Source organism: Spermophilus citellus (genome assembly GCF_964194105.1).
Source record: "Spermophilus citellus genome assembly, chromosome: 5".
In the NCBI taxonomy this organism is placed as follows: Eukaryota; Metazoa; Chordata; class Mammalia; order Rodentia; family Sciuridae; genus Spermophilus; species Spermophilus citellus.
This window is the reverse complement of record NC_138186.1, coordinates 136,764,369-136,784,966: the sequence shown is the minus strand read 5'-3', so window position 1 is coordinate 136,784,966 and position 20,598 is coordinate 136,764,369. Positions and strand designations below refer to the sequence as shown.

At 36.6% G+C, this 20,598-nt stretch overlaps 1 protein-coding gene across 2 annotated transcripts in view; it reads left to right on the top strand.

Moving 5' to 3' along the window:
- Window positions 1–19,442, top strand: part of ARHGAP18 (Rho GTPase activating protein 18) — a gene marked incomplete at its 5' end in the record, with an annotated part of 169,624 nt that extends 150,182 nt beyond the window's left edge. For both annotated transcript variants that reach the window (XM_081296653.1, XM_081296654.1), the window contains 5 exons: window positions 2,003–2,209; window positions 4,075–4,215; window positions 13,723–13,847; window positions 17,256–17,317; window positions 18,763–19,442. In XM_081296653.1, the coding sequence (XP_081152779.1) occupies window positions 2,003–2,209; window positions 4,075–4,215; window positions 13,723–13,847; window positions 17,256–17,317; window positions 18,763–18,854 (627 nt within the window). In that variant the 3' untranslated portion in view covers window positions 18,855–19,442. The remainder of the gene's footprint in view (window positions 1–2,002; window positions 2,210–4,074; window positions 4,216–13,722; window positions 13,848–17,255; window positions 17,318–18,762) is intronic.
- Between the last annotated feature and the right edge of the window lie 1,156 nt (window positions 19,443–20,598).

Below are 20,598 nucleotides of genomic sequence, written 5' to 3'. Positions count from 1 at the left end.
CTTTTCATAGTTTTATTATATATTTTGTCTCAATCCTTGCAAGCTACGAGACTGAAATATCCATTTTACAACTGAAAAAATTTAAAGCACAGAGATATAAAAGGATTTGCCCTAAGACCACACATAGCTAAGGAATAACTGTGCTGGGATTCAAATGTGTGTTTTCAGGGAAGGGAACTATAATGACTCATCACAAAGGAAATACTTTTTTAAAAAAGGACAGTTCTTACAGTTTTTTATATTATTTTTTATTAGTTGCTCATGGTAATACAATGATCTTGACATATCATACATTTGATTCAAATGTAGGATAATTTCTCATTTTTCCAAGTGTACAGGTTGCAGTATCACATTGGTTATACGGCCACCAGTTCTTAGTTTGTGAAAAAAAAATACTGCAGTTCTTTCAGCAAGGCGAGGCTAACATCTTATTAAATTTGTATCTTCTTTCCTCCTTTTTCCCACTCCCTTCCTCCTGCTAGATAGCATCCTGATATTAATATTTCGAATATCTTTGCATGTGTGCACCATGATTAAAATAATTACCTATGCTTTTTTGTAGTTTATGCTCAAAGAGACACACTGTTCCCTAAACAATTGTTCTAGTCTCCGTGGAACAAAATTAATCATTTTCCAAACTTCAAATTTTTCTCTTGAACTTGTTTCTATTGGAACACTAGGCTTGGATTACAGATATTAAATATATAAAATATTGCTAGATATTAAGTATCTATCTTTGTTTCAACTTTCCAAGGTCTATAGAGCAGCTAAACTTAATGCAAGATCAACTTGTTAGTACTTAAGACTTTGTTTTTTTTCCCTGAAGTCTTGTGAAAGACAGTTTGTATTTTGTTTTGTCTTACCATTATATTTGGTATAGTATACTTTTTTAGGTAGAAATTTTGGGCTAACTGTGCAAACATGAGTATTTTAGTCAGTTGTTGAGTCTAGAAACAAAGGCCAAATAGATCTTCAATTAAATTTCTTCTCCACATTTGTAGTTTGTGAACTCTAGCAAGTTACTTAACCTTCTTGAAAACATAATTTTCTCCCCTGTAAGGTGGGGATAAGTACAACATCTGTCTTTAAGGATCAAGCTGATCTCTGTACTGTGTTTTAATGCACTGCCATGCCCATAGAGAACTTCAAATACCTGTGTATCAGTGATTATTCTAGACAAATTAAGAAGGCAAAAGGAGAACTTGAAGCCATGTCAGAGCAGGCTGATCTGAGCTGCTGGTGACTTTTGGGGAGGGCAGGTGCAGAGGAGACTGGGCATCTGCAGTAGAATTAGAAGTGGGTAACATCTGAGAATAATCTAGCCTATTTGATTGAAAGATTCCCTTTCTTTCATTCAGTAAGAATTATCTTCTCCTGCATCTTTCCTCTTTTCCCTCATTCCTTGTGTCAATCTTCATTCTTTTTAGGTTCCAGTCAACTATTGAGTGCTTTCACTGAAGGCGAATGAAACTCAGGGTGAATGGGTCTTTTTAACATTTAAGTCCCAAGTTTTAATTTTGCAAATATAATATTCAAATATTTTATTTACCATAGTATATTTGTTGCTCAATTTAAATTTTTGTAGGTGTTCTACATCTGAGATAATGGGACAAAATGGGTTAAGGACATTTTTTTTTCTTATAATCCCTAGAGATAAAACTATAGCACGTTCTAAAGTAAGTGGATCTTTGTATGATATTTTAAGCTATTTTTCAATGCTCCATGGCTCCTAGAGGCTTAGTAGGTTCCTAGTTCAGATGGTACACTCTCTGCCTCCTGCAGACCACACAAGCTATTCACAGAAGACCACAGAAGCCAAGTACTGTCTCCAGGTGGACTGGCCAAAGGAAAAAGCTTCCAGAATAAGGACTGTGGGGTGTGGCTGGCTGACTGTGGTTTTACACATCTTAGTTTTTAAGTGACATAAAAATCTTGTCTGCTTCAATGCTTTAATCTCTTATCTCCATGTTCAAAACAAATCTCATGGTCATTTCTCTTTTAGGCCCTGCTGGAATTTCTCCAAAGAGTCATAGATAATAAAGAGAAAAATAAAATGACAGTCATGAATGTAGCAATGGTCATGGCCCCAAATCTCTTTATGTGTCGTGCATTGGGTCTGAAGTCCAATGAACAACGAGAGTTTGGAATGGCAGCTGGGACAGCAAACATCATGCACTTATTGATTAAGTATCAGAAACTTCTGTGGACAGTAAGTATGTTTTTGAACGGCATTAATGACCATAGAATTTCTTTGCATAATTATAACAATTTTGAACGTGCTTTTATGAAGCAGATAAAAATGTAATGTTCTTTTCTTAATGGTTTAATAAACACATAATTTTGTTACCAGTTTTATAAGATTGTATTTAAAATTTGTGAGTGCAGAAATTAAAGGCATTTTATTCACACAGGTAAGGAGAACCTTGTGAATTTCTATTTTACATTTTTTTTTTGGAACTGGGGATTGAATCCAGGGGTGCTCTTCCACTGAGCCACAATCCCAGCCCTTTGTATTTTTTACTGGTCCTTTCACTACCCCCGTAGTTCCCCATTTACAATTTTCCTTCCTCTCTGATTCAAAGGCCCTGTGCTAGGTAGGCAAGGACTCTACCACTGAGCCACACCCCCAGCCTTATTTTGTTTTTTTAATTTGGAGATGGGTCTTGGTTGGCCTCAAATTTGTGATCCTCCCATCTTGACCTCTGGAGCAGCTGGAATTACAGGTGTATATCAACTTGCAGGGTAGGGTTATTGTTTTTTTTTTTTTTTGTACCAGGGATTATACCCAATGGGGCTTTATCACTGAGATACAGCTCATTCCTTTTTATTTTTTTATGACAAGGCCTTGCTAAATTGTTGCAACTGGCCTCAAACTTGTCATCCTCCTGCCTCAGCCTCCCGAGTCACTGGATTACAGGCATGTGCCACCATGCCTGGCAGGAGCTGTTTTAAAGAGCTATTGCTATCTTGACTTCAGTTTATTCACTGCTATTTTTCATAGACCTATTATTTGAAGGGACACACATTTTGTACATTGATTGCTGAGACTGTCTTGAAAATGGTTTTTCCATTTCACCCTTGAGTTTAAGTTTTGACAGATAATCAGGACATAGTGATAGATGATAGGTTTAGTTGATTAAGACCTCATTTTCTAGTGAAATTTAGAATTTGAGAGGCATTTAGAAAAACAAACTAAAGTTCTAAGCAAAATTGTAGTATTGAAAATTTTAATCTTTTATTGAAGGAAACCCCAGATATTTTGTTAAAAAAGCAAAGTGATAGATTCTGAACTCTTTATTTTTATATTCTCTATAAAGGCAACTGATACAGGTCAGGTCAAAATGATTTTTAAAAATCATCCAGTTATTAAGTATTTTTTAAATGCTAATTTTATTTCATGTTTATAGTTTGGTAACTAAAAATATATTTCATTGTCATTAATGATTCTAAGGATCAATTTTTCCTGGATTATTGCTAGCTCCCTGTTGGCTCTTGTTGGTAAACTTTTCTTTTCCTGACGAGGCCTCTTATTAGAGGGGGACTGTAGGTTATCTACAGGGACTGCAGAGAGGTGATGGCAAAGGAAAATTCGAAGTAGTGGCCTGACTACTAATCCCCTAAAGGAGTCTTGGTCTTGATATTCATGGCATGGAAGAAGTCACTATGCCTTTGAACTTCACAAACCCTCTTTGGAACCTTACACAATGGGTGGTCAATTTTATCCTGTGGTTGTTTTTTTTTTTTTTTTTTTTGAGAGAATTTTTTAATATGTTTTTAGTTTTCGACGGACACAACATCTTTGTATGTGGTGCTGAGGATCGAACCCAGGCCGCATGCATGCCAGGCGAGCGCGCTACCGCTTGAGCCACATCCCCAGCCCCTGTGGTTGCTCTTTATCATATTATTCATTTAGGAAATGTACATTATCTTTCCATAGATTTAATGACTAGTAAAAATGCAAAATTGCAGAGTCTTATTAAGTAGAACTTGTATGCCTCTCAAAATTCAATAAATGTTTGTAGTTCTAAAATGGTAACCTGTCTTTTTCTTCCCCAAACAATTTTTTTTCTATAGATTCCCAAGTTTATTGTCAATCAAGTGAGGAAGCAAAACACTGAAAACCATAAAAAGGACAGGAAAGCCATGAAGAAATTACTGAAGAAAATGGCTTATGACCGAGAAAAATATGAAAAGCAAGATAAGAGTACAAATGACGTAAGAAAATTGTGAAGATCTGTATTAATTTGCATTGTTTCTATCACTTGCTAAGCCTTGGTACTACACATGAGTTAATGTATTGATAACAATAGCTATCCTCTGTTACTCCCAGTGATAAGTGTTGACAGCTGGCCAGGTTTGGTGACTCAGCATGTGACCCATTAATGGGGAGCAAAGAAATATAACAAGAATGAGCAACTCAGACACTCAGGACTCCCACAGAGACTGTTGCCTACTGACTATATAGTATCTAGCAAGTGAAAAATCTCCTTCATGAACTATTTTTTTTTTTATTTTGTACTGTGGGGTCAAACCCAGGGGCACTTAATCACTGAGCTACATCCATAGGCCCTTTATTTATTTTTAAGTTAGAGGTGGACACAATATCTTTATCATGTGGTGCCAAGGATCGAACCCAGTGCTTCAAGCATGCGAGGCAAGAGCTCTCCCTCTGAGCCACAATCCCAGGCCCTCTTTTATTTTGAGGCAGTGAAGCCCTAAGCAACTTAGAAAGATCCTAAGTTGCTGAGGTTGGTTTTTAACTTGCGATCCTCCTGTCTAAGCCTCTGAAGCCCTGGGAATACAGGTATGAGCCACCACACAGGGCTGCTAGTTTTTCATCTGTAAAATGAGGGGAAACAATTTAGACAAACTGGCTAACGTTGGTATAGGGCTTAGAATTGTTCTTGGACTTAAGTATCCAAAGGTTCTCAATTTGATCAGAAGAATTTTGAGTTATATTCTAAAGAAATTAAGACATTTTGAACAAAACATATCTCACTATCAGTATTTAGAAAGGTCTGTAAGAATGTATTGACCACAGAATTTGCAATAAAACGTGTGTGAAAACGTTTATGAATTGAGTTACCAAAGCTCTAGCATAGGATCATGAAATGAAGGGTTTCTATTGTTCTGTTGGGGTGTGAGTACACCCCTCGGCACCATGGTGGAGGTTGTCCAGTTACATGCTGACATCTTGTGGAACCTTTTGAAACTGCAGTAATCGGCCTTTGTCTGCTTCTTCTGCATTGGCCTGCTGAGAGAGCTAGTAATGATATGACCCAAATTTTCTCCTAAATGGATATACAGCTTTCTTGGCATTGTGAAATTTTAAATAAATTTTCAGTGCCCTTAAAAGCACATAAAATGATATAGTGAAATAACAAGATTGTTCATATTTTTTTTTTGAAGTAGGACTTGATATTATAGGGCTGGGGAAGATTTTTGACGAATCATTTTTAACTTTAGAATTCTTTATTACCTTCAACACCATTATAAATATTGGATATCTTGTTTTGTAGCCCTAATTATTCATATTGACTTTATAGCCTCGTCTCTCTAAGGCAGTTATACTGTGGTACTGAGCCTTTAGTAGACCCTTGGGAGATACCTTTTTCATAGTAAGTTCTTAACAAAAAGTGAAAAGGTTATTTTCTAGAGGTAAATGTTTACTTTTTGTCACTTACAGAAAGAGCATTAATTTTTATTCTGTTTGCACTTTTGAACTAATTAGATATAAGCTGGGGAGAAAATTATCTCTGCCCTATTGAAAAGCTATGTTGACATTTTAAGGCCTGAAATTTGAGTCTGCTTTTTCATATATTAGCTGTAACTTTAATAGTTTTTGGTTTTGCCCGAGTTTGGGTTTTCTTTGCTGTTCTACAATTTAGTTATTAACAAGATGCTACTGCTTCCTGGATGTCAAACTCCCACTCGGGTTAGGTATTCAGAGGCAGCTGGTGCAGGGGACTTGCCCTCAGGGAGCCAGGAGAGGGATGTAGCTCAGAGGTGCTAGAGGTGAGTGATTGGAGCACGGTCAGGCTGGAAAGCAGGCAGTAGACACCAAAGAACCTACAGGGAGTCAAACTGAGATATGGAAAATGAGGTGTTACTCAGGCGTCACCAGACCTGATCTAACCCTCAGTGGGAGATTCCTGGCCTCACTGCCCAGGAGGAGGTCTGTTTGACCTGTCATTGTGGTTGAGACTCTTTAATCAATTTCCAGAATTTTTTTTTCAAGTTGCTGTCATTTTTAATGGGGAGAGTAAATAGGCACAGAAAATAATTACTGAAAAAAATAAAAGTACTAGGCGAGTTCAAATACTATAGATATATGGTGGGTCAGGCAGTACAGAATTTTGCATAAGTTTCTTCTACCCTCCTCACATCCAACCAGTATCCATGTCCTGTGGGTCCCACTGACTCATAATCTAAACTTCATTCTATTCCCAACTGGGCCTTGGCTCCATCCCAGGACTGTTTTAAAAGTTATATATAAAACTTCTAACAGCAGCAATCCATGTTCATTACCAACCATAAACTCAGCATTTTGGTATATTTCCTTCTTACAGTTCTGTGGTCCATGGAGAAGTAAAGTCCATGATTAAGACAACCAGATTTGGTTTCAAATTCCAGCTCCATGACTTACTATCTAGATCAGCTTGTTAAGATTGCCGATTCTGAAAAATTGTGCTCTATATGTGTACTATGAATTGAAAGGCATTCTGCTATTATATAACAAATTATAATAAATTATTTTTAAACACTGCTGATCCTCACTTTCCTCATCTGAGGAAAAATCAAAGGAATATACTCCAACTAGACTACCATCATGATAATGTTTGTAAAATGTTTACCATCATGCCTGACCTGGTAAGCATTCACCAAAAATAAATAAGGCACTGTCCTTAACAAATATTGCAGTAAATTAGGTAAGTTGTTCGTTAATTTTGCTAGGATGGCTTTATCAGCAAGATAATGTATCAAGCAAAGGGAACAGACTTGAAATATCAGTTTTTTGTCTTGGGTTAATATGACTGTGTGAACTGACTACATGGGTGCAAAGTTCATGGAGCATCCAGGGGCGGAGGTGCCTAGAGATTGTAATGGAAGCCATACAGTGTGCTTCACAGCACACAAACTGGATATGTAGAATTAGATAATAAAAGCATAGACAGATCTTTGGGGACACTAATATTTAAGTAGTGATCCAATGAAGAGGGCAGTAGAGCTGGTAAGAGGCTATGAAGTAATAATGTTTTAATTAGCTTTTTCTGCTACCGTGACCAAAAGACTTGACAAGAACAATTCAAGTAGGAAAAAACTGGGGGGCTCGTGGTTTCAAAATTCTCAGTCCATAGATAGCTGGCTCCATTCCTCAGGGCTTGAGGTGAGGCAGAACATATGTAGTGTTGGAAACACTATGTAGTGGAGGAAAGCAGGTCAAGACATGGCCACCCAGAAGCAGAGAGAAAGAGCTCTGCTCAACAAAGACAAAATCTATACCAAATAATCCACCTCCTGCAGCCACATCCCCTTAGTCTGTTGTTACCACCTAGTTAGTTAATCCCTTCTAGGGAATTAACACACTGACTAGGTTAAGGCTCTCATAACCCTATCATTTCACCTCTAAGCTTTCTTTCATTGTCTCACATGAGCTTTTGGGAAACACCTAATATCTAAACTATAACAAATAGGAAGTAAAATTAAATTGAGCCAGGTGTGGTGGCACATGCTTTAATCCCAGCAATTTGGGATGCTGAGGCAGGAGGATCACAAGTTCAAAGCCAGCCTCAGCAATTTAGCAAGACACTCTCTCAAAATAAAAATGGGGGTTGGCGGTGGGGGGAATGGGGAGGGATGTGGCTCAGTGGTTAAGCACCCCTAGGTTCAATCTCTGGTACCCCCCCTCAAAAAAAAGTTGAAGAATGTACTGTCTTAGAAGCACAGGCAGGAAGAGCAAAATAGAGCTGGGGTAGTAGTACCAATATGGCAGGGAGGAGGTGGTTTACGTTGGATAAAGGTCCAAGGGCTTTTGCATTTGAAGGTCAGTTATGACTTTGCCAAAGTATTGCTGGTGAGTATTGATGGCAGAAGACAGATTTCCAGGGATTGGAGAGTAAAAGAGATTATAGATCATGAAAATGCATCAAGGTAATATTTTTAAAATTTTGCATGCTATTAAATCTAACTATACATAATTGGGCATTCATGTTATTAAGATATGCTTGACTAGATAAATTAATAGTTTGAGCCAGGTTGTAAGACGCACTCAATTTACCTAATAAGACAAATGCTTTTAATGTCTACAGCATATTAAATACTATCTGTTATCACAGGAAGAAACAATTGGAGAAAATAACATTGTGAACCATTAAAAATAACCATTTGCTGATAGGTTTTGATTTGTAGGGATTGATGTCCCTTACATACTTAGCAGAAGCTATATGGCTTCAGCATACAGCTCTAGCACCGCCATTAATGAGTGCAAGTTATTTAATTTTATAAGCTAGGGTGAGATTAGTGGTGTTTGCCAGAGTTTTCCATGGAAGCATCTATAGTATATAGAAATAAAAAAACAATGTTAAGCCACTCCTTAGATCTACTGAGTCAGAATCTTCCAAAGTAGGACTTGAGTATGTGAATTACATTGAAACTGTAAGGGAACACCCTCATTTGGTGTGTGTATTTCCTTAATTGTACCACAGATCTTTTTTCTAACATGCACAAAAGTAGAAATCGCATGAACCCCAACATCAATAAATACATTTTTATAGTTAGATCCTGTCCCCCACATTTTTTTTTAATAAAATCAGACATCCCATAATTGCTTCTCTGACTGATAAGGATGTGGGGGGCAGTTGGTTGTGAACTGCTAAATCTTCCAGGCTTGGATATCTGTTGTGGACTTTGATCTGTATGATCATCCACCATTCAGGCTCACTTCCCACAGGAACCTATACCTTTAGAAGAGCAAGGGACTTGGATATGTGAAATATGTTATGCTCCTCACATCTGACCTCACTGGTCAAGGAAACAAACGTTCTCATCGCATGGTTAACTGCAGGTTAACTCAGGATGGCCTGATGACACAAGCTTCATTTATTGCAGAGGAACTCAAGTTTTAGAGAGGTTATGTAACTTGCCAGAAGTTCTGGAATGATCTTGTAGCATTTTAAAGTTCAGGGCTTTGGGCAAAAAAAAAAAATAACAATAATAATAATTGTTACGGCCACCAGAAGCATCCTCATGTTGGCTGCATGCAATATGGAGCCTTGGTTTGTGTGCCCGTAAATCACACCTCTATTCAGAATTCCATCTCTGGTTTTATTTAGCAGCTCTCACCCCAGAGCAGTATTGCAGGTATTGTTTCCAGCATCTGCTTTAGGTCTGGAAACAGTCACTTGGAACCATGTGGAAAATCAAATTACAATATCAAGCACAAAATCTTGTTTATTTTTATGCACTATTAAAAAAAGAGTCATAAAACCACATTAAAAGGGAAAAATATCAACTTATTTCACTGGAAATTAAAATCTTATTAATTATGAAAGATATTAAAGCCCCTTTAAAATTGTCTGAACCTATAAGTTGAAGAAAAAGTTTGAGGCATTTGGATAATGAAGACCCAATTATAAGCAATCCTAGTTCAGGATAGTAGAGAATCCCGTCTATGTCACTACCTGCAAGTATTGTTGATTTTGACTAGGGTGATGAATATGCCATTTTTGTTTAAGATACCTTGCTAAAATGTCCTTATTTAATTTTCTAAAGTATATATCTGGCATTTTTTTAAAAAGCTGTATTTCCAGTTCGCCCTTTTGAAGATGAAAGGCATTTTGTGTAGCATTAAAAATATCAGCTTTATAATGTTTTAATGAAAAAGAAATTATCTCTTCTGATGATCTGACATTAAATTTCTAGAGAGCAAAAATATGAACAAAGCCATATCTTATGAAATACTAAAATCATTCAGGCCAAAAAAAAAATCAGATTTTAAAAAAATCTTAGTTCAATACATTAAAAAAGAACAATATGAGATCATTTTCTCTACTGTAATAGTCTTTGCATGCAAAAGAAATTAATACCAAGATATAAAATCCTTGGTAACTAAACCTTAAGGATATGTTAGTCAAATACTTCTCCAGAACTACGGTGCATCACATAATTTCATTTCATAAGCATCCCCTCCCCCCCAAAAAAGGGGATAGTGTCGGAGCTGTTACACCAGAGAACATGAAATAGGAAGGTCACAAAAATTATACTGTGCCCAGATTCAGCTATTATGGCTTAAGTTAAGAACAGACTGTTTGGCTTAATGATCAGGCATGTTGTGTCTTTTCAAAGCTTGGCAGCTCAATGTAATTAGTATACTAATAGGATTCGAGTTTGATGCAGCATGATTCTGGAGCTTAATAGCAGTTGTCATACACCATTTAAACGAGAGCTTTGGCATCATTTATTGTTTATCATCTTCATGTAAATATCATTTTGGCCTCCCTTGTCACTATACTCTGAAAAACTTTCCAGAAACAACTTTTAAGCTCTCTATCATTACATCGACTGGCTAAGCTCATCTCCAACAGTAAAGGGCATGGTAGATTCATGGAGTCACTCAATCTCAGCATTGTTGCAAGAGTTGGGGTGGGATGAATTAAACAAACTGAGACTTGTTCCTCTCATAGACACACAGCCATGCACTCTTATCCGGTTTGACTACAAGTTCTCCAGTTGATCTGGGAAGTTGCTGTGTGTCATTGTGTGCCCACTCTGTGGGAAATGTTCTACTCCTAGCCATAAGGAACCCACTGGAGAATGCCTAGGCCATTCCCCACATTGGCAAAATTCAGCCCTGAGCACATTATGTGGCAATTTCCTAACATAGACACAAAAACTCCCAAATGCCTTCAGAAGCTACTGCCTGAAGTCTTCCTTTTTCAAACTCCTAACTATCAGAAAGATTTGAGTGTGTCTGGTGATAGTAGTGGTTATTGGACCCCATGCCTTGAACATGCTAAGCCTGTGCTCTGCCCCTGATCCCTACAGGCCCTGCCCAATTCTCTGGATTGTGTGTCAGATGTAACTCTCTTGGAAATTCTGACACCATACTAAATCAGTGCTGCACTTTTGAGAAAGCATAGCCACACTCTCCAAGGCCATAATCCCTGAATTCATTGAGAATGCTTAGGTCTATGCTTATTAGTGTAGGCCTTCAGCTCTCCTTGAGATCCTCAGAGGGGAAGAGGGCTATATCCCCAAGTAGGTGCATGCTACTGTTGGAAACCCTGACTTTTCTCCTTGACTCTCTGCAGAAGTAAATGACTAAATTATTTCATATAGCATATTCAGTTGCTTTCTTTCACATTTTTCCTTACTTTTTCTTGATAGAGGAAGGAATACTATGTGATAGCTTAACTTCTTTTAGACAGTGTGTCTAGAGTTATATTTTGGCAATAAAGGAAAGCATGTTGGTAGGCTTTTATTTTGGAGAAATGTTATTTACTGTCAACCTATCATTTTTAGTGAAAAATAGTGATTCATTTAATCAATTAACATTATGAGTAGCTACAGCCATAGATATATGGCATATATTAGAATGCCCATCATATGGGGTTCCATGTAAGACATTGCTTTTATCCTATGGATTATGGAAGAGAAGGGTGCATAAAGTATGGGCTGGCCTCCAAGTATAGATAGCAGAAATAGTCCAGAATTAGGATAAAGCGTGTACAGATAGGATAACATGTGGTGGTTGTAGTGAATTTTTGTTCACCTTTTTAACCAAACAGTGGAATACACACCAAGAGTTGAGAGGGAAAGGCAGGGAGTAAGGTTGCTCTATCCCCCAGTTCTCCAATATATTTTCCTGGTACATTTTGGTTTTATAATACATTTCTATGGATCTTCTGTATATAAAAACTTACATTTTATTCACCTTGAGTATTAATGTAAGTTGGATTTTTTAAAATATTCTTGGGCTGGCTAACAGGTAGTTATGGGACAATGTTTGCTACTATTACTTCCAACAAAACCAATATGGAAGGATATTTTGCAGCCATGACTTAACCAGTATTTCTTACTAATGTCAGCATAAAGTATGTGGCTATCTGAAACTCTAGCCAGCCATTCAAGGCCCTGTACAAGATGATAACAATAGACTAAGGGAATTGAAAATGCCAATGACATGTGACAATGTGTATTGTCCTGAGTGGACAAGGGAGTCAAGGGTCCTGTAAATACAGTTTAATACTTCATGTTTTGCTATTACACTACCTGTTTCTTGTTTTCCATTTCCTATTGAAGGAGACATAGTTGAGGACAGGCTAGCAGGTAGAACGGTCATAGTAGGAAATATAAACTATAGAGATTATCCCCAAGGGAGAGGTCCAGATTGTCCCTGAGTTGTGTTACAGCATTGATTTAACTGCTCTGCAAAGAAAAAGATAATAGTACCAGAGGAGATACCCCAGGCATGGTAAGGAATTGTTCAGCTCATTTTCTAGTATGTTGTAAATGAAAGCAATTTGTCAGTCAAGGAAAAGGTAAGTTAGATTTTTATCCTAGAGGTCAAGGTCAGAGAATAGACTGAGGTAATAGAAGTCACAAAACCAAGCTGAGGGTCCAGTCTGGACATGGGTTGGGAAAGCCATGCTCCCTGGGCAGTCAGTCCTCTTCAAGGTCACTTCTTTTTCTTTATTCCCACATGAAATCACTTATGTTACTGAAAAATCAATTTTAAGCCTTTTGAGGACACCTGTGCTTTTGTGTCGCCTGCTTCTAAAGGCATATAATTGTTGAACATAGAAATTAATGGCATCTATGCTTTGTCTAAAAAGCAAAAGCATTTTAAGACATGTACATTTTTAAAATGATTATGTGATTAAAGGACTTGTGTCTTATCTACTATTTGGTACTCAGATGCTTAGGAAAATTTTTGGTCAAATTAAATGGGGTATTTGTAGTATTTAAAGAATTATCTTTAAACATAATTTGTGCATGCTGTTCTAAAGTCTGTTTAAGACATATGGTTATAAATAATAAATTAGTATTTATTTTAGCAGAAACACTTAGGAATTAAGTCTAATATTTCAAGTGCCATAACTGACATTTTGATATCAATGAGTTTATAATATCTCCAAATCCATAAAATGTTCTTTACGTCCATGAGCGAAGACCTCAGAATTGGTCATCTTTAGTTCAAAGTGTATAGTCAGAAGTCTAAGCTCATTAACCAAGTGGGGAGCAGGTGTGATACAATATATTTGAAAAGTATGTTTTTTTTTTTTTCTTTTTGACACTCAGTGACAAATTTGGGGGAAAATTTCTTAATGTGTGGGAAGACTTTTCAAATGCACACATAACTATAGCACACGGTGACTTCTTTCTGATTCAATTTCATAAATTGCTACATGAAGAAGCACCCTCTAGTAGATAACACTCAGAAATCAGCACTTAATATGGTAGTAATGGTTATTGCTGTCATTCTTTACATCTTTAAAAATAATTAAGCATTACTGCACAGGCATTATAAAGTTCCCCTATCACCATTAAGAGGATATTTGAGGTTTGATGTAATTTAGCAAATTACATTATACAGTAGTTAAGGTTTTTATGCAGTGAAGTAAAATGCGTAGTAGTTAAGCACACTTACCATATAATGCATTGTACAGAGTTACATGTTCCAGCTGCCGCCAGCTTTGTTCCAGTGTCATTATTGCTTTGCAGGCTGACGTTCCTCAGGGAGTGATTCGAGTGCAAGCTCCCCGTCTTTCGAAAGTTTCCATGGCAATACAGCTAACGGAAGAGCTAAAAGCCAGTGATGTACTTGCCAGGTTTCTCAGCCAAGAAAGGTAGAGGCCCGTTTTAATTATTCTATGGGATAACTCACTTGTCTTCCCTCTTCCCTTTTTCATTAACTATAAAGTAGTGTGCATAGCTTAAAATTTTTGTCTTCCCAGCAGAGGAGAACAGACCTGACAGTTCGACTGTTGGAATGAGTTTAGTTCAAGTTGAGCCTCTTTCAAGCAGGAGGCCTGACGCTTCCTTCACTGTGTCTGGCAAGGGAGTCACTCAGTAGCCTTTCTTGAATATGTTGATGAGAGGTTAATTACTGTTCCTAGGCTGTTAGGAAAATTACTAATTAGGATACAGTGGTATTAAAATAAAAGATGCAACTTTTTCTATGAAATATAATGAATACAAAAGAAATGTTCCAATTTAAAAACAGCATGAAGAATTGAGCACAGAGAAGGAAGAAGTCCCTTGAGTCTGCAGTCAGTAGAGAATGAATCTTCCTCATTAGGGGCAGCCAAGCCCTTCACTTCATTTTGGGGCCAAGAGTCCGTTGAAAGCCATTGGGTCTCCCTCTTACTGTCATAGTGGAGTTGATTTCCAATTCATCTTGAATTTTAGACGTCATAATAGCTGAATTGGGTTTTCAATCTTTAGCTTTTAAATTCTTATCTAATGATTCATGTTTTAATACCAGCCTCCCATTCCTATTTTTTGAGATAAACTAAAATCTTTAAAAAGAAAGGAGATCCAAGGTCATTGGCACCTCGGATGATAATAACCCATTTTGATCTTTCATGAAACATAATCACCTCATTCTAACGCAGGGGGCTTTGGTCAGATTTTTTGCCAAAAGTTTCTTCAATTTTAATACAATATCTCAAGTATTTAATATGCTTCTACTCTGTTTAAGGCCTTTTGCTAGGGGTTGAAAGGGATAAAACTTATTTTAAAGTACCTTCCCTGGGAGTTTATAAATTGAGAGAAGGGATGAGTCTCTACAGCTAACAGATGGTGGTGAAATGGGAAAGAGGCTTATTAGTATTATCTCAGGTTTTAGTAGACCAGCGTGAACTTCCCCTGCAGTAACACTGTGAAGTAAGTACTATTGTTCCTTCTGTTTTACTGATCAGTAAACAGATTGTAGGTCATGTATTTCCCATCGATAGTGGGGCTGGCCCTCTTCCTGTGGTTTCTATCCTCAAAGGCAGCCCCTTTGCCACTTTCCACATTGGCTGGAAGGTCTGGGAGTAGATGGAATTTTGTGGGATTAAGTTTTGTGGGGGTAGAAGAATTTCTTAGAGTCAAGTGTGGAAGCAATTGAAATTTCTCAGATCTTTGCTCCCTAAAGGGAGCTTCCTCTCTACCCTCTCCCTTGACTTTGTAGATACCAACTTTTACCCTTCTTCCCTCTAGAGATGGAGTCCCCTCCTCTCCTAGAACGTTGTCCTACAGATCTGCCCAACTTCAGACAGGAATGGCTCTTTCAGGCTACACACAGTTCATTTACATGGCATTTACTTTCTGGACACAAGTGCCCAATTTATTCATTATTTCCTTCTACTTGCTAATAATATAAGATACAAATTCTACAACATACTCAACTGTGACTTTTATATTTAGGGCATAGCATGAACCATTAGTCAGTATATTGTTATAGAAAGCACCAGCTTTGTGATAATTTCCCTCTCTGCTGGTGGTGCTGTTATTAAATAAGCATTTTCTATTCTGTGGAGTTGGGTCCCTAATTCTTTCTGGTAAGATTCTTTCCATTGATTTCTCTTTCCCCGTAATCCTTTGGCTCTTTCCTTATTCTTGGGGATGTAGAGACAATCAATCTGGATTCAAAATGCTCACTATTCATGCTTCACTCTAGGCTAGTTTTTATAATTTTAAATCTCATTTTGTAAGAGTGGACACAACAGGACTTACGTTATAGTCTTGTAATGATCACCTGTCTGTCTGGGCCACATAGTAATGGAAGTCCTCTGTTTTCTTCTGAAAATATGAATAGCAAGCATTTGAATCCAGATTGATTGGTTGTCTCTACATTTTCTTCTACCTCATGCCTGTACTTCTGGTTTTATTCTACATGTGTTGGGGTATTCTTATACCCTTTCATCCCTATTCTTCCCTACTTTCTCTGCTGAAGCCAATCAACAACAACAAAACAATAAATTGCACATTTGCCAGTCCACTCGGGATTTATGCCATCTTATTAATGATGAATTTGTTGATGAGCATTATATGAAAACTTTTGTAGACTGAAAAAGTCTTTCACATTTTTATCAAGTGGAATAAAAATATAGATACACAAAAATCAATTGGAGCAAATATAGCATTGCTTTTTCATAGCGGGAGTGAGTTTTCATACTCAGTACAAGTATTTAAAGTTAAAAAAAAAATGTACTCTTGGTTGGAAACTGACTATGCATTAGGATCTGATGTGGCAGGTGGATAGAGAAGACTAAGTAGCCAGATGAGCCATTAAATGGCTGGTTAGGAAATCTGCTCTGTGCCCTATTTCTCCTAATAGCTTTTACTTCCCATTTCCAGAGTCTCTCTCTTCATGATCTTGTATCTGCAGTTCACAAATATGTTCATGCATCACAGTGACCTATAGAGCATGTAAAAAGCAGATTCTTGAATTTCATCCTAAGAACTTCTAGAGCTTTGAGTCTGAGTTTACATGTTTCTCAAGTAATTCTTTAACAGAAAGTTTTGAAAAAAAAATCACTGCATTTTACCAATTTTTGTTTTATCCTAATGATTTGTTGTATTTTCAGACTTTGCAAAAAAAAATTGTATATATTTATGGGATGCCATACCTTGCATTAATACATGTACTATCCAAATTGGGGCAAACATGTCTCTCTCCTCAAATATTGACCACCTCTTTATGGAGAAGGGTTTGTTCTTTGAAAATTATAAATGCAACTTTCCTGATAAAGTTACACCTTCCTGATGGCTGTTTGCTTCTAAGATTTGGGAGTATATGTACCTCCCACATTGGACTGGCTGTTAGAGACCTATGAATCATTCTTTGCATTCATCTTGTACAACTGGAGTTGTCAGCACAACAGCCTCGTGACAAAAACTTACTGGATAAGTTCATTGTGAAAACAGATGGAAACTTGGCCTCTATGCAAGATAGATAATCATATTAATTTGAATGACAGCTAAAATGTTATATTAACTTTTCCTTTTAACTTTATAAATTTAGATAATGATTTATTATTTTGCCGTCAGATGTATGATTCCATTTGTTTATTTTAATTTACAGGTGTGACATTTTTATTACCTATTCGGCACATTTAACAGATGGGAAAATACAAATGTGTAGATAATTACGGTGTGTCTGAGTTATGAATTTTCCATACCAGCCAGAATTCCCCAAGCATGTTAAAGTGATTTACTTGCAAGCTGTTTGATGATACAACTAATCAGTTTGTTTTGTCCCTAAATAGTGGGGTTGCCCAGACTCTCAAGAAAGGGGAAGTTTTTTTGTATGAAATTGGAGGAAATATTGGTAAGCACATTTTTTTTTCTTTGCATTCCATATGCTGATCTGACATTGCCAGTGGTTATTTATATCTTTGAAGGAAGTTGTCAGTAAAATATAGCATGCTTTTCGATAGTTGCTGAATATTATGGATTTGTTTAATGATCTGGACTTTTTCCTCCAGGCTCTCGTTGAGCTTCTGTACAAATGCCCCTACATTCAACCTCAGCAAAGGCAAGTTCCTTAGAATAGGAAAACCTTCTAGAATGGACAGTGATACGAGTTTTTCCAAATTGCTTTCATTTTTATACCTTCATAATAAAGGAAGGAGTTGAGCTTATTTAAAACCAAGATAAAATAGTTTTACTAAAAAATCTAGTACTATGCCATAATAAAAGTAGGAAATCAATGTGGACAAAAATACTAAGTCTTATATACTCACTAGTAATTTAGCAAATAGGATAAATGACTTGTTTATTTTTCTATTTTATAATTATCAGTGGGTCTTATTATTATTATTTTTGTACTGGGGATTGAACCCAGGGGCACTTAAGTACTGAACCACATTCCCAGACCTTTTAATCATTTATTTAGAGACAGGGTCTTGTTGAGTTGCTTTGGGCCTCACTAGATTGCTGAGGCAGACTTTGAACTTTGTGATTCTCCTGCCTCAGTCTCCCGAGCCACTGGGATTACAGGCATTCACTACCATGCCTGGCTCTCATTTCTTCTTTTCCTCGACTCTGAAAACTGATAAGGATGACATTAAAAATGAAATGTTTAATTGAAAATAATTTGAAGTTTTATACAATATTTTCTGGAACTTAAAAAAATGTTAGTTGAATACTGGATATGTGAAGGCTCATTCTTAACATTTAAATAAACCACAGGTCCACTAGAGAACTGCAAATGTTAAATCTGCTAGTAAAGATTAATATTAATACATTTGATTTTACTATTAGATGATTCTAAAATTGTTATTAAAAATTTATTTTTTAGTTGTAGTTGTACACAATACCTTTATTTTACTTATTTCTTTTTATGTGGTGCTGAGGATGGAACCCAGGCCTTGCCCTTGCTAGGCAAGTGATCTACCACTGAGCCTCAGCCCTAAAATTGTTGTTCTTAATAAAGGTGAATATGAATTTAAGGAACTGTTTAAAAGCCTACAGTGCGAAGTATTTTGATTCCTCATTTAATTGGAAACCTACTTATTTAGGGAAAGACTGCCAAATTGGTTTTTCCAGTACTTTGCCTCTTTCTTTAAGTATTAATATGTATTACAAAATAGAAAAATAAACCTAAGTCATTTATCCTATTTGCTAAACTGCTAGCGAGTACATATGTGCCTGATGAGAATGGGAAAGGAAGAAGTATTTAGAAATCCAGGACTTCAGATCCATCGAGTTTCAGTTCAGAACTGCACCCCATCCTCCCACTGTGCTCAACTTGGTACCACCTCTCTTCAACAGGGGAACGCCGTCTTGATGACGACACTTATATGAAGGACTTGTATCAGCTCAATCCAAATGCCGAGTGGGTCATCAAGTTAAAGCCACTGTAGAAGACTGAAGCTGCTGATCCACTACCTCTACAATCATGCTTGCTGGGATCAAGACTATATATAAGTGAAATGTCAGGGCTCTTAATAGTCAACTGTACCCACCTATTAAGACGTGACACCCTCAAGCCTTAAAAAGTTAGATTTATGCTGCTGCCAGAATGATGCTAATTGTTACTAGAAACAAGTACCACTGGAAAAGAGAGGGGCTTACTTAGTTTCTGGGCTTTTTCATATGGTCTGAAATGCATCGAGATGTGACTGGTTTTTAGTATGAATGTCTCTATCTGCTCACTTTTTTTTCCCCTAAAATCATTCTGCAATATATGCTTTCTCACCTTTTGTAGCTCCTTGCATCTGCCTTCCCTCAATGAGGTTTGATATTTTTTTAACAACAAAAAAAGATAAATAGCAGGTATGGCAAGTTGTGAAGACAACACACGTTGAAACAGACCTTATTCAACAGTATTCCTGGCCCTATAGAACATTAGTATGCATGTCTGTGTCATTTGCCCAAACAATACCATCCTGCTTGTTTCTGCTGCATTGCATTCAGTGATTTGTGAGTTTTTTTCCCTGATATGTGCAAAACTATTTCCAGGATCAAGAAGATAGAACTGTTAGAAACTGCCAATTATTATCAAACCATTAAATACTTCTAAGAATAAATAAAACATACCCATGTGGAATAACTGAATTACTGATAACCAGAGAGTAAAAGCCAAATCACTTCATGTTTGCTGTATCCTTCCAACTGAAACGCAAAAAGTCATAGCTGGCTTTACCTATTGTATTAGCACTATAAATATGCATGATAGTATAATCCAATAGTGGTTGGAGAATGTATTCTTAAAGTGGGATTTTTTTCCTCCTGAATAAGTCTAGTGGAAGAGTTATTCTTCTGGCTGTGACATTCATGTGAATGAGCTTTTGTTTGTGTACTTATTTTAAATAATCAGTAAATCTATTAAAATGTAGAATGTTCCCAGGTATTTTAATGCACAAGCCACACTGTGACAATAGATGAGCCTCCGTACTGTAAATAAGAGAAATGAAGGAAAAGAGAAATGTTAAATATTTTATGATGTTAGAGTGTACTAAATAAAAGGTGATGTAAACACTGCACCAACTGTGTTCATGATACTTTTAGTAGTACTTTAGGACAAATTACATTTTCGGAAGCTATTGATGTCACTAATTAGGAGGGAAAATTGTTAGTGAGAACAGGCATAAATTTGTAGCATATTGCAAGAGCAGCCTGTGGATATAATCACTTGAGTAATTTTGTGGTGATTTGTGCCATTGCTTTTTTATTTAAAGAAATTTTTATAATTAAATGCATTTTTCTAAGTTATTGTCTCTTGGAATTATTACATTTAACCCTATGTGCCTTTTAAACTGACAAATGAACTATTTTTGTTATTAAAGTCACATCTACTCATACCTCTTATGTAATTTTTAAATTTGGAAGATGTGGGATATAAACTTATCTCCTTCCTTGGATTTTTTTTCCCTTCTGCAAATTGCTTTACTTTCAAAATACTGTTTGACACTACAAATTTCTCAGCAAAATGTTTTAGTAGTTTGAAATAGTAAATAAGAAGCACTTAACATATTTAAAGTCCACTTGAGTACAATAAGTAAATGGTTTACTACAGCATACAGAAACTGATTTTCATTCCATTTACTACCCAACCAGGGGGAGCAGGTTTTTGATCATGAAAAAGGAGATTTTGGTAAAGAAATT